General features: G+C 42.4%; 1 protein-coding gene across 2 annotated transcripts in view; it reads left to right on the top strand.

The window, feature by feature from the left end:
- EFL1 (elongation factor like GTPase 1) overlaps positions 1 to 14,457 on the top strand; it is a 130,380-nt gene that overhangs the window by 36,383 nt on the left and 79,540 nt on the right. For both annotated transcript variants that reach the window (XM_015407424.1, XM_015407423.1), the window contains exons 13-15: positions 1,730 to 1,881; positions 3,208 to 3,386; positions 3,741 to 3,876. In XM_015407424.1, the coding sequence (XP_015262910.1) occupies positions 1,730 to 1,881; positions 3,208 to 3,386; positions 3,741 to 3,876 (467 nt within the window). The remainder of the gene's footprint in view (positions 1 to 1,729; positions 1,882 to 3,207; positions 3,387 to 3,740; positions 3,877 to 14,457) is intronic.

Genomic DNA, 14,457 nt, shown 5'->3' with positions numbered 1-14,457 from the left:
AAATTATTTCTCATCTGCCTTTTAGGTAAAAAGCCTGATAGATCTTTATTTATTATTTCCACTAATACTTTTTTCAGTCTTTGTGCCAAAATTGATGCATATATTTTATAATCCACATTTAACAGTGATATTGGCCTATAATTTTTCATTTCTTTTTCATCGGTATTTTGTTTATGTATTAATGATATTATAGCTTCTTTCCATGTTTCTGGAGTAGTTCATTGCTCTTTTGCCAAATTACATATGTCCTTAAAAATTAAAGCTAACTGTTCTTCAAAGATCCTGTAAAATTCTATTGGCAGACCATCCGGTCCTGGGGCTTTCCCTCTATTCTGTCTTTTAATCGCCTCTACTACTTCCATCATCGAAATACGTTGATTTAATTCTTTTCTTTGTTCTTCTGTAAATCTTTGTAACTTATGCTTCTGTAAATAGCGTTGTATTTTCTCTATATCCACTATGGTCTTGCCATAAAGAGCTCTATAGTATTCTTCCATAGCTCTTTTAATTTCTTCGTTTGTACAAATCTCCTTCCCTTCCCTCCTCAGGACCTTGATAAAAGTTCTCTCCTTCTGTTGACGTAACCTATATGCCAGCCATTTTGTTGGTTTATTTGCATTTTCAAAAAAGTTTTGTTTGGCAAAGAAACTTCTTCCTTAAGTAAACAATTCATTTGATGTTGAAGAAGAACAGTTTATTGTGGCTGCTTTGAAGTGTGCTCTTCGTTTGCAGAGGGGAGAATCTACAGATGGCTCCAACTAAGACACGTGGAACAGATTTTAAATGGGAGGAGAGTCTTTGGGTCGTCCTTTAACTAATTAGATAATTGCAGAATTACTGAGCATCCTATGTATTTTATGTTAATAACATGTGTATGGTTTCTTTTTTTCTTTTATGTTAGTTAAAATTGAAGCCTGCTATAAGTTTCCTTAGTTTGCAATTCGGAATTCCTGTAAATCATTGCAAAGCAATTAAAAACTAGTGTCTGCTACTGCATGGTTAGAACAGCTTATTGTTGGCATGACTTTCCAGTGCTTGTTCCTTACCTGTAACAGTCCAGACTGCTTGGCTTGCAAAAACAAAAAGTGTGGTATTACCTTCTTTTTATATTTGTGGCAAATGTCCCCAAAAGTTTTGCCGTGCTATTGCAGCAAGGAAAAGTGTATGGATATCTGGCCGTGCTTAGAATACCTTGCCCAAAATTCATTGGTCAGTCACTGATATAGGGTTTTATTGAGGTACTCATGTAAGCAGGAGATGGCTTAAATAATGCTGTCTGGTTGCCAGAATATTTCAGCAATTGCTTTTGTAAACTGCGTCCCCAAAATGCACCATCTAATCACTAGAATGGATAACTTTCTCCCATAGGAACTTACCCATTCCCTGCAGTCCTCTTCAGAGGCCGTGCTTCAGGGGCCCCTGCATTATCTGAGCTAGACAAGTAGCAGCCCAAGAAAGGGCTTTCTCAGTCACAACCCCAAAACTTTAGAGGCTCCCTCCAAGAGAGATTTTTCTGTCATTGCCTTCCACCAACAGATGAAAACTGGTTGACCCTTCCTCCCTGGTTTTGGTGTCATGTGCATTGATATGTTTTTAACAATTTTTTTACATATACTGTATTTTAAGTGCTGTTTTAGTGTGGAAAAATTTGCCACCTTGAGGAGACTCTGGGTGGAAATGCAGTATAGGAATAGTTTAAATAAATGACTCTGTTTTGAATGGTATGTAGGCCTCTGTCACAAGAAGAAATTGCCCACAGACGTGAACTTGTAAGGCAGCGGCATGCTGAAAAGTTGGCTGCTACTCAGAGGCCAGAGTTGGCGCAGCCAGATGCTGGAGGAAGCCCAATGGACCAAAGTATAAAGGCAGGAGGGATGAAAGGTATGCAAAGAAAACAGGCAGTTGAATTTACTGGATTTCTCTTGAATAAAGAAGGGATGCAGTTTGCAATCATTGCTTAACCATTGGAGCATGTGACTTGGCTGTAGGATGCCTTTCTGAGAAGCAATAAGTTGAATTAAGACTGGTGGTATTTCTAGAGTCACTGGGATTATTTATTAAAATATTCATTACCCTGCTTTTCCTCTTGAAGGCAGTTTAGGGTAGTAATTACATACACAAAAAACAAACTCCATATAGCCCACCCCCTCCTAGATGCCTGCTATTCATAGCCCATCTAAAGCTCTAGTAAACAAGCAAGACTTGTAGCTTTTTTCTGAAGAGCTTCAAAGAGGAATCCCATTCCAAGGAGTGGGAGCCATGATGGAACAATTCTATGCTCTGGCTGTAGTCGTCTCATACCCGTTGGGATCAGCTCATTCCCCACCCCCGCCTCAAACACTTGGGGGGGGGGAGTATTTTTTTGTATTTTTATATGTTTGTGCGTATGTGTGCGCACACCTGGAAGTCATGGCGACCTCTGGTGACTGACCCCTACCGGGGGCGTGGAGAATATCCAGAGAGCTGGCTGAATAAAGCCTGCCCCCACCTCCTGACTGCTAGTATTCCAAGGGAATATTCAAGTGCTTGCCAGAGTCAACCCTGCTTAGCTTCCAAGATCTGACAAGATTGGGCTTGCCTGGTCTATCCAGGTCAGGGCAAACTCTTTAGATGGCTCATACAGCGGGTTGTCTCCTAGCAGCAGCTACAAGGGAATGTACTCCAAAGGGTATCTGCCATTTGAAGACCAAAGTCAAACTGAAAAAAAAACTAGGCTAGGCCATGGGGTGGGAGATGTGAGTTGAAGATCACTTCAGCATGGTGGCTGCAAATAAGGTTATCCGTGTCAAGAAACATGCTAAAGATCCCCTATCCTTGAACAAGTGGGTTGTGGGATCCAGTCCATTCTCTTGCTTTCCAGCCTCCAGCCTTGTCAGTTTTTTATGAGACAGGTTGTTTCCCAAGTATAAGATCCCCCCCCCCAGTACTGTATGATTCACTGAATTTTATTTTGATTGATGTTTATTGCTCTTGTAACAGCTAACTGACAAGTGAAGCTATTGGAGACACAATACATTAAACTGGCTTTTCTTTGCCAGCCTGGATGCAGGCAGTCCATAGGTTATGATGCTCTTCTTATAATCAGACTTCACCTAAATTTTAATATTGTGGGGTATTGTGTGTGTGGTGTGGTGAATGGGCACGACCTTAGAATGCAAGATGAAATGATATGGAAGTATGTGACAATATTTTTCAACCCTTCATTAGAGGATGATCAGCCACCTGTTAATCAAATGGAGACCTTGACTATGGCAACTGTGAAGCAGGAAGCTGAAATCAAGGAGGTTTTTGTTGCTTTTGCAAGGGTGTTCAGTGGAGTTGTGAAGAAGGGGCAAAAACTCTTCGTTCTTGGGCCAAAATATGATCCCGCTGAATCATTGCACAAGGTAAGATGCTCTGGGGAAAGTAGGGGTCCCTCTGGGTTTGCACAGGCTTTGCCCATTTTAACTTTTCTCCCCAGCAGCTTTTGTTGTTTTTGAGGTTACAAGGTTGGGGACCGGTGAGGAATGGATGGGATGGTGATGTTTTTGGAGACAACCCCCCCCCACTCATTTTCAGTGTAATCCATTTCTTTTTTATTACTGATAATCTTGTAATGTATTTTCTTTAAGCTGCAGTTCTGTGAAAAGTAAGAATGTTCGTTGTTCTGTGTAACATTGCACTAAGGTGTGTGTGAAGAATGTGTCTAGCAGTGGTCTGTTACTTGGCAATTTCTTTCCCTCCCTTCTTCTTGGCTTTAGCTGCCTTCAGGGTGTTCTGCTACCGATGACCTGCCACCAGTGCCTCATTTGGCTTGTTGCACATTAGAAGATCTTTACTTACTGATGGGAAGAGAACTGGAGCAGCTGGAAGAGGTGCCTTCAGGAAACGTGTTAGGTGAGGGTGCTTTATTGACTCAGTTGTGTGTCTTCACTGCCACAGGCTGCGTTGGCAATGTTGTCAGTTGGTCCTCACATTGTTCTGTCATATATGGACTCAGAAGAGACCCCAGTGGTGGATTAGATCTTGTGAATATGCCAAGGTGCCTTGTATTGGAATCAAGCTGTTGGTCTGCGTAGTAGAGTACTGTTCTCCATTGGTGGGAATCTGTTATCCCAATGTCATAAGAACATAAGAAGAGACCTGCTGGATCAGACCAATAGTCCATCTAGTCCAGCATCTTGTTTCACATAGTGGCCAACCAGTCCCTCTGCATGGCCAACAACAGGGCATAGAGGCTGAGGTTTTCCCCTGATGTTGCCATCTGGCTCTGGGATTCAGAGGATTAGTGTTTCTGAATGTGGAGGTTCCCCTCAGTCACCATAGTCATTGATAGACTATCTAATCCCCCTTTAAAGTGGTTTATTCCTGTGGGCATCACTACATCCTCTGGCAGCGAATGCCATGTTTGAATTACACTCTGTGTACTTTTGTCCATCCTGAACCTACTGCCCATCAGCTTCATTGGATGCCCTCAAGTTCTAATATTTTGGGAGACAGAGTAAACTTTCTCTTTGTCAACTCTTTCTACCCCATGCATAATTTTATAAACCTCTAGCATGTTCCCCCTTAGTCATCTCTTTTCTAAACTGAAAAGTCCCAGACTCTTCAGCTTTCCCTCATATGGGAGGTGCTCCAACCTCCTAATCTTGGTTGCCCTCCTCTGTACTTTTTCCAGCTGTGCAATGTTCTTTTGGAGCCACGGTGACCAGAACTGTATACAGTATTCCAAATGAGGCCGCACCATAGATCTATACAGGGGCATTACAATATTGACCGCTTTTATTCTTAGTCTCTTTCCTAATAATCCCTATCACTGAGTTTGCATTTTTCACCACTACAGCACACTGGGTTGACACTTTCATTGAGCTATCCACTACAACCCCAAGATCTTTTTCCCTCTGTCTCAGAAAGCCTGTACTTGAAGTTGGGATTTTTTTGTTCCAGTGTACATCACCTTACACTTACCGACACTGAACTTCATTTGCCACATTGTCACCCACTCATCCAGTTTGTGGAGGTCCTCTTGGAGCTCTTCACAAGTCACCCTTGGTTTTCATCATCCTGAATAATTTTGTGTCATCTGCCACAGCACTACTCACCCCTACTTCCAGATCATTTATGAATAAATTAAATAGTACCGGCCCCAAGACTGATCCTTGTGGGACCCCACTGCTTACTTCCCTCCATTGGGAGAACTGTCCATTGATTCCTGCTCTTTGCTTCCTGCTGTTTCCATAAGAGAACCCACCCTCTTATCCCATGACTGCTAAGTTTACTCAGGAATCTTTGGTCAGGTATCTCATCAAAAGCCTTTTGAAAGTCCAAGTATATAATGTCTACCGGGTCACCATTGTTTACATGCTTGTTCACTTTCTCAAAGAACTCCAAAAGGTTAGTGAGGCAGGACTTCTCTTTGCAGAAGCCATGCTGATTTTCCCTTAGCAGGCTGTGTCCCTCTATGTGCCTAGCAATTCTATCTTTAATCACAGTTTCTGCTAATTTGCCTGGGACAGACATTAGGCTGACTGGCCTGTAATTTCCTGGTTCCCCTCTGGATCCCTTTTTAAAAATTGGTGTCACATGTGCTACTCTCCATTCTTCTGGTACAGTGGTTGAATTTAGTGTTAGGTTACATATATGGGTTAGGAGATCAACTATCTCACATCTGAGTTAGAACTCTCAGGTGTATGCCATCAGGACCTGGAGACTTACCAGTTTTTAATTTTAATAACTCAAGTGACCACAGCTCTACTTACATCTTGGGTGCCTGGACTGAGTGATCTGTTTATGCAGAATGCACCACACCCTCCATGGCATAAGCCCAGGAGACACAGAAAGAAGAAAAAAAATTTCACGGTGTTGTTCGTAGGTATTGAAACCAGTGGACTAAATCTTAATTGTTTGAGCTGATGTTTTAATGAACTGTTTTATTAATTAATGTAAGATTTTATTGTTGGGTTATGTGTTGTGAGCTGCCCTGAGCCCACTTGAAGGGTAGGGTGGGATATAAATCTCAAAAATAAAATAAATACATTTCCCCAGTAGGTCTAGAATTTCATCTCTGGTCGCTTCAATTTGGCTCAGTTCTTCAGACTCCCTTCCTGAAAATAGAGGCTATGGCATGGGTGCATGCCCCACACTTTCCACAGTGAACACAGATGCAAAAAAGTCATTGAGCTTCTCTGCCATCTGCCCATCTTCCTTTATTCCTTTATTATCCAAAGGCTCCACTACTTCTCTGGCTGGTTTCCTGCTCCGTATATATTTTAAAAAACGTTCGTTTGTCTTGATGCTTTTAGCAACGCGCTTCTCAAAGTCTTTTTTTGCATGCCTATTTATTGACTTTTTTAAAAAAGCCTCTTTACTTTTTATGGCTTCCTTGACTGGTGTTGTTAACCACACAGGCCTCCTTTTAGACTTGGCAGTGCCTTTCCTAACCTGTGGAATGCATTGTATTTGGGCTTCAATTAGTGTGGCTTTAAATAGCTTCCAAGCATCGGCTAGGGATTTGACCCTCTTGTGTTTCCCCTTCAGCTTCCTTTTTACTATTCCCCTCATTTTTGTAAAGTTCCCTCTTTTGAAATCAAGTGTTACCTTTTTGGGCTTTAGGGGTAACTTTCCATTGACCTGAATGTTGAGCTTGTTAGCACTGTGGTCAGAACCAAGTCCAAGATCACTACCCCTCTCGACTTGACCAGCTGTGACCAGCTGTTCCAGTGCTCAGTCATTTATGGTGTCTAGGAATCTTACTTCTACAGCATGACTTGAGCACACGTTTACCCAGTCAATGTGAGAGTAGTCAAAGTCTCCCAGTATAATAACATCTGCTTTAGTCACCTCCCTTATTTCCTTCTCCATCTCTAGATCAGCCTCAAGGGTTTGATCAGGTAGGCACTTGTACACCCCCACCTTTAAGGCCCAGTATTTGCACCCATTATTGTTTCTGTTCGGAAGTTAATTCCCCTGATGTTTTCTAACTTACTGTATGCCCTCTTTGAGGTACAGTGCAACCCCACTGCCAACCCGTCCCTCCTTGTCCTGCCTATAGAGCTTATACCCAGGAATGACTGTATCTTGTAGATTTTCCACTTTCCAACATGTTTCTGAGATACCTACGATATCAGCCAAGAAATCAAACCCAAGGATTTCCATAAGCAAGCATCTTTTTTGCTGAAATTTAGAGAATTAGCTTTGTCTTGGATTTTAAGCATTTAATATGTACATAGCGTCAGAATGGTCCAGTGGTCTAGCGCCTGCATTTTATGCTGAAGTAGGGTTGATAACAGTATGCCATCAAGTCACAATGGACTCCTGGAGACCCCAGGACCATGGGGCTTTCAGAGTAAGAGATGAGCAGGTGGTGGTTTGCCACTGCCTTCCTCTGCATTAGCAACCCCCTTCCTGGTCTCCCATCCAAGTACTGACCATTCCTGTCCAAGATCTGAGGAGATCAGGCTAGGCTGGGCTCATTTAAAATCTAGCAATTTAGTCTCTCTTTTCTGTGGAGGATTTCTTCTAAAGATGCTTCCTTAAAATTCTAAAACTTTGAGTAGAGCAACTTTTCTGGTGAGAAAACTCTAGTATCTTGTTGTGTGTTTGTTCAGAGGTGCACCCTTCCCAAGATGCACATTCTTAGTCTCAGAACTTCCTTGTAAACTAATACAGGGCATACTCTTCCACTTTGAAGATGAAATTGACCAAGGCCTTTCAGCAGCCAAGAAGAAATTGATTAAGCCTGCTTAAAGCCTCTGGTATCTGCAATTTAAGCATCTTGCTCCAGTAGTAAGGTTTGATCATGTCCTTCTATTGTCTGAGACCCTACAGAGCCATAGCCAGAGGGAGTACAAACTGAGCCAGACAGAACACTGCTCTGACTTTGTAGAAGGAGACTTCTATTAAGGTGTGGGCTTATTTTGCATCATGTGTGACTCATTCAGCCAGAATTCATGTCTGCAAAAAGTGCACCCACACATAGCTAAAATAAAATAAAATCAGAGCCTGAAATATGCCAGGCTCCATCTATCCCATCATTCAGCATAAAGAAATTGGTTTTCTAACTTCTTGTTTGTTAGATTTTTAGCATATGGACTGAAAAAGGTGACATTCAAATGGGTAACAGTGTATTTATTCTTAATGTGCTGCGGTTTTCCTGACTAATGTTGATAGTAGATATCCCTAGGATATCTTCTAAAATATTTGGGAAATTTAATCCACCTTCCAAATCTTTGTTTGCCCTGGAAAGTTAAAATCCACTCCAGGTGTCTTCTAACTCATGTACCTCTTAAGTGCCACCTCAGAAGCCATGATGTGATGCACATTAAAAAATATTTTTTTAATCAGGGTTGTGTGGGGGGAGACAATTATCATCCTAATTCTGGTTCTTTCTGCATTTGCCTGCCATTCCATATTTTCTCAATGTTCAAGTCGAGGCAATTTAAGTCCACAGCAAAACAGCATCCAAATAACCCGGGGCAACAGCAGGCTGAAACCGGACTGACCACTGAAGGGAGGGAATGTAATGCAGAGTGGGGGGGAAACCCCAAATAAAAAAGAAGGTTGAACTTGATTTTAGTGCAGAACGGGGGGGGGGCTGGATTAAAAAAAGATTTAGTTTGATTTTAGTGCAGAGTTGTTTGGAGGACTCCGCGGTGAACATGGATGAAAAGGAGAGTGCAGAGAGGGCCTCTGTTTCATCCATAGTGGTTTTGATTAGGCATGGTGGGATTTTTGTAACTGCTGCGTTCTGATTTTTTATTTCTTGTAGTCATTTTTCAAGAATGTTGACAGAAGAATTTTAGAGTAAAATTTATTTCAAGGAGTTGATTTGCTTTCCCTTTCTAATATAAACATCTTATTCATAGAACTGTGGTTTGCACTTCTGAATGATCAGACAGAGCTAAGTAATCCTTCTTTTAATGGTTGCCCTTCCCCAGTAGCATGGAGAGCTAGTAAGCCCTATTCTCTATTTAAATAGGTGTTGAATTTAGTTCTGTAAAACTAACAAACTAGCCTTCCTATTTGACTTTCCAATAAGATTTTATGGTATTAATTTCCTCTTAGTTTCTTTACCAGTCCCGTACATTTGGGGTCAAATCCAACTCTAAAGAGACACAGAATGTCCATTGTTACCTAACGTATACCACTGAATGTTGCATGTAGTGTCTTAGGCTGCAATCACACACACTAAACAATCCACTTTCAGTGCACTTTCAAATTGGATTTTGCCAGTTCACACAGTAAAATCTAGTTGGAAAGTGGATTGAAAGTGGATTCTTTAGTGTGTGTGAAGATGAGTAAGGTATCGAGGTTATCAGAAACCCATAAGAATGATCACAGAGCATCATTGCAGACTCCTGGTACCAGCTGTATTGTTGTCCTGTGCTGTACGTGACTTTCTGTGGTGCTTTTATGTTTGTGCGGTCATTCTAATTTTTGTTGTACTTGTTTACTTTCAACTGCTGACGTGTTGTAAATTGCCTAGCTAGTGTACTAAAACACCAGGTATAAATATTTTAATCCTGTACTCACATTGGTCAATCAAATGCATCCCATTTTTCCAAAAACAAAACAAAACACCTTGTAACTTAATTAGATTTGCTTGCCCCTAACATATATTTATTTATTTATTTATTTATTCATTCAATTTGCTATCCCGCCCTAACCCCTAAGGGTCTCTGGGCGGCTTACAGAGGGTGCTAATCACATTTACAGAATCTAACCTAGGGCCACAGACATACAGGGGTGGTGACTACCCTACCAGGCACCCTTTTTGCGGCGGAACTTCGGTTGTTGTTCTTGCGGGCGGTAGTCGGCGGCGTCCTTCTGGTGCTGGTCTTTGGAGTTCCCTTCTTCCGGCTGTAGCTATTCAATTTCCGGGCCAGGATCACTCGTGCTTCCGTGCATGCTTCGCTGCGGCCTCTGTCCCGATGAGGCTCCAGCCTGCTGCGTTGCTCCGCCTCCGCGGATATTTGTTTAAGACAAGCTTATCCTGCTTTTTAACCCAAAAGTCCCTCAACATAGTTAATCAAATTATTGTTACGAATTTAACCAAATTAATGAAGTGCTTTTTTCACTTGGTTTATTTACGTCATTTATATTTGGCCTTTCTTACTGAGATTCAAGACTGATTATTGAATGAGAAATCAGTGCAATGATGTTCAGTGTAATACGTACAACAAACAGTGCAATAAAACTAGGTTAGAAAATTATGAGCTAAAAACAGTATAATATACCCAGTAACAAAGAGGAAAAATTAACTTTCAGACATTAAAACTACAATCCTTTTCCTTTTATCCTTTAAGGGTCGCCCTGTTGGAAGTGATTTGATGGCACTTAACACACACACACACACACACACACACATTCCTTTTATAAAAATGCCCTCCTGAGCAATTCTCTGTTGCACATTTTGTGAAGCGCTAAAGTTGGGCAGGCACCACAGAGAATGCTCATGTATGGGTGTGGCTGTCGGTTTTACCAGTATAAGAAACGTAAACTGAAAGGGTGTAGCACCAAAGTAAACCTTTCTTACTGTAGCATGTATTGCCAAAAAATAAACCTGGCTGGCAGTCAGTGCGGTTATGTCCAGATTTCTCTTCCGGTCCTGTCCTCCCCCAATATGATTTTCATTACAAGATGGGTGACAGCAAACCTTGGATAGCAAGCCTGTGTGCCATGCCCCCACTGTGGTCACCAGAATTATCTTCGGGTGCCCTTTGAATGGTGCCAGATAGTGAAGAATGCTAGTCTTTACTGAGTATGAAAACTCATGCCCATCTGTACACTTCCTAAGTACAGTTAAAATGTCTGTGATGTTTGTGTCTTTTTGTTTTTAGTGGTTGCACCCTGACTTTGAAATGTCCTTCCGCTTGAACTGCCAGGCCAAAACTGGGGCTGATCTTTTTAACATCATTTTGTTGTCCCTTTTTAGCCTGAGAAATGTTTCAGATCCATTTTAAGGTGATTTCATGTTTTATGCACCACTGTGTTTTGAATGGTGAATTTTAATGACTTTTATGATTTATGTTTTATTTTGTAAACCATCTTGGGCAAGTTCCTTGGAGAGGCAGCACAGAAATTTTCCAAATAAATAAATGTTACTAACAACAACAGCAACAAAAGTAGGTATTTGATCCAAAGAGTGATTACCTGAGTGCTGAATTTCTCATTCTAATGGATGTAGAGGAAGCTTCAAGGAAGAACCTGGGGGAGGGCAGAGCAAGCTTCAGGAAGTGCTCTGCATGGCAGTGCAGGAGTCATTCTTGGGTCTGGTTCTCGCATTCTTCAGCTACAGAAATAGCTGTGCATTTGCTGCAACATAGATCAGGCCAGTTTGCGCACAGTCACACATTATAACCGCAGATGGCTGCTGACACATTGCACAGAGCCAATTTTGAATGTGTGAATCAGCCCCAAGGCTCTCTATTTGGATATTTTCATCTGGCTGTTGTTCAGCTCCTTTTTTTTTTTTTGTACTGGAAACTTAGTCTCTGAACAAGACAAATACCATGCGATTGGCAATTCTTGTTTTAGAGAGATGCCAGACGTCTCTGCCTGGGGTACATTTGTGGATCTAATAGAGTATTCTAAACTTAAACCATCTGTAAACGGTGAATTTTCAAGAGCAGTCAAGGCAACCGGAGAAGTCAGGGAGGCTTAATGCTGACTCGCTATTAAGTTCTGAACAGAAACATTTGTTTTTAATTGTGTTGTAATATTGCGCAGATTCACTATTGTGTTAGCAGTTTAGGGAATCCAAAGGAAGGCTTTGGCCTCTATGCCCTGTTGCTGGAACTCCACTGTTGGCTACAATGTGAAACCAGATGCTTGACTTGGTGGATCGCTGGTCTGATCAGTGGGGCACTTATGTTCTCCTGCTCAGTCCCCGGCATCTCCAGTTAAGAGTTTGAAGGCAGCCAACGTTGAGAGAATTTTCTTTGCTTGTGACCCTGGACAGCTGCTGCCAGTCAGAGCAGAGAGTCCTGAGCTAGATGGGCCAAAAACCCAAATTGATATAAGGCAGCTTCCTACGATTTTCAAGTCTGTCTACAGGTGTGTCCCAACTGGCAGCATTCTGAGATCTGCCCCCCTTGCTCTGCTTTGCCTTCGCTCTTTAATTATCTGCTGCTACTCGGCCTGTACTTCAAGCACTTCATGTAGATAATCTTGATATCCTTACTGGTCAGTATCTTCCTCCTGTTGTTGGTAGGATGGCCTAAAAGAGCAAGGCTTGCCTAAATCCTATAGAGAATTCGTAGCAGAGGTGACATTCAAAACGGGGACTGGTGTGTGTGTGTCATGTGTCATTCTCTTCTGCCACTGTACTACAGAAGCTCAGTCTCAGAGAATGTTGCTTACTGGCTCAGAAGGGTTTCATGCAAACTGGAATTAAAACCTGATGCAAAACTGGCTGCTTTCCGACCCCCTTTACCAAAATGCTAAATCTTGGACACTCAGTGAAGTTGACTGACTTGGGACAGAGGATGTGTCTCACTTCACCCAGCACAACTGACTCATGCAATTCATGGCTATAAGTTTGTGGGAAGGGTTAAAAGAGAGTAGGCAAAAGCGTGGAGAGTAGGTCTGCTGTTGGCTGTAGATATGATCATTGAAACTTGTGGGTTTAACTTTAACTCCGAATACCTTTTGCTGGGGTGTAAACAGGAGAGGCCTGTTGAGTGTTGACTTCATGGTGTGCATGCAGGTTTCTCAAAAATAAGTAGCCAGCCATTGTAAGAAGATGGATCTTTGGTTTGATCCTGCTGGGCTGCTCTTAATTTACTTTGCCTATTGTATACACCAAAGATTCCCAGGGGATGTAGTGTGTTCATGCTTTGTACACAAATGCAGGTTGCGTTCCCCATGAGCAAGGATGGGTTTGATCAGAGGAGGCATTCCGCTTGCTGCAACCGTGACCCCAAGTCTGGTGCTTTCTTTTCTCATTGAGTTGAGGTAGTTACATATTCTTTGGAAGAAATGTATTGCACTACATGGGGCGAGAGGGGACACAGTGTTGCAGCAAAGGTAAAGCCAGCTCTTGGATTCTTTAGCCGCCAAGAATTGAGCAGGCTGAAGCGCCTGTCTTTGGTGCCAGCAGAGTTTGGCAAACCTTGGGAAACCTTATGTATTGAAGAATGCAGAAAATTCTGCATCTTATTAAAAAAAACAACCTTGAAATTCTGCAAATGCCTGTTTGAAGTTCCCATTTATCAGAGGTGTGGGTTTATGTGATTTATCTTCATGCTGTACGTCTCTCACATCCATATATGCCTCATGCTGCCCTGTCTCCCTGCCCTCTTGCAGCTCTGCTCTGTGGCTTGGTGTCTTTTCTTGTCCTTTCCCACCAGCTCTTGCCAAAATAATAATTTTTTCAACTTTTTTCTCTAACTCTGCAATCAAAATAAATCATGCAAATAAAGTACATTTGGAGGGCAGGGGTTGGGGTAGTCTCTTTAATGAAGATACGGCATAGGCATGACAAGGTGTTCCTGGGACATAAAAAATACATTGATTCATGTGAAATGGGTTGCATTCTGTATCCATGGCACTGAGGACAAATCTCACTGTGACCATCTGTATGCCTTGCGGATTTAAAAAATTTACTACATGCCCCTGGATAATTGCATTGTGTGGATGTGGAAGATAGTTATGCGCTTCCTCAAATACCCTTTGTGTGAGCCACCAGCTCTGGAGAAGTTGCTGACATCTACCAGAATCAGAGGTCTGTTCAGTGTGGCTACAACCAGTGGGTGAATTATTGACCTCTGTAATCAAGTCTTGGTATTCAAGTCCTCCTCAGCTGAACACTGCCTTGACTCTCCACCGTCAAGTGGCTACATTCAAGGGTGGATTGGCTATTAAAGCCCGAAAGAAAGTCCCAGTGGGCCAGTGGCGTGGGGGGCTGCTTCCCTTGCTGGGTGCAGCCTTCATCTTTTCAGGGACCATTTTTCTTTGTCCCTTGCAATGCCTTCTAATTGCCCAAGTTCGTCTTTGTTTCCCACCTTCCGTGTCCTTCTTAGTATCCCAGGGCACAGTTGGAAGGCATCCTCTCTGAAGTTAAGCAAGTCCTGGGTCTGGCTAATGCCTGAATTGGGGGGGGGGGGAGTTCTCCTGGCAAGTGGCAACCCTGTGAGTGTTGCCTTGAGTCCCAAAACAGAAGGAAGGTGGGAGGATAAGGGGGCTCTGCCTCCTGTCAGGAGTTCTTTTGAAATCTCATGTGGTCTTGCAGAGGAGAGCAGGGTCTGGCACCAGTTCCGTGTTCCGTAGCTTGGAGTGCATCCCCACCATGCCCTTCTGCAAAACCCTTTTGAGTCCAGGATTTCCTGAACTTTTGTCTTATCCCACTCTTTTCAGGTCTGAAATTCAGAGTAACACCATCTCCTGATTGATCTTGAGAGATCAGGAAAAAGTTTTGTTATAGCATGCCTTAACCACCAAGGAGGCTTGTATGACAGACGTCAGCCTATATGCTCTTAA

Source organism: Gekko japonicus, unplaced genomic scaffold (assembly GCF_001447785.1).
Source record: "Gekko japonicus isolate JY-2015 unplaced genomic scaffold, Gekko_japonicus_V1.1 scaffold322, whole genome shotgun sequence".
Lineage (NCBI taxonomy): Eukaryota > Metazoa > Chordata > Lepidosauria > Squamata > Gekkonidae > Gekko > Gekko japonicus.
The sequence above is the reverse complement of the archived record's forward strand: the minus strand, read 5'-3'. Positions and strand labels throughout refer to the sequence as shown.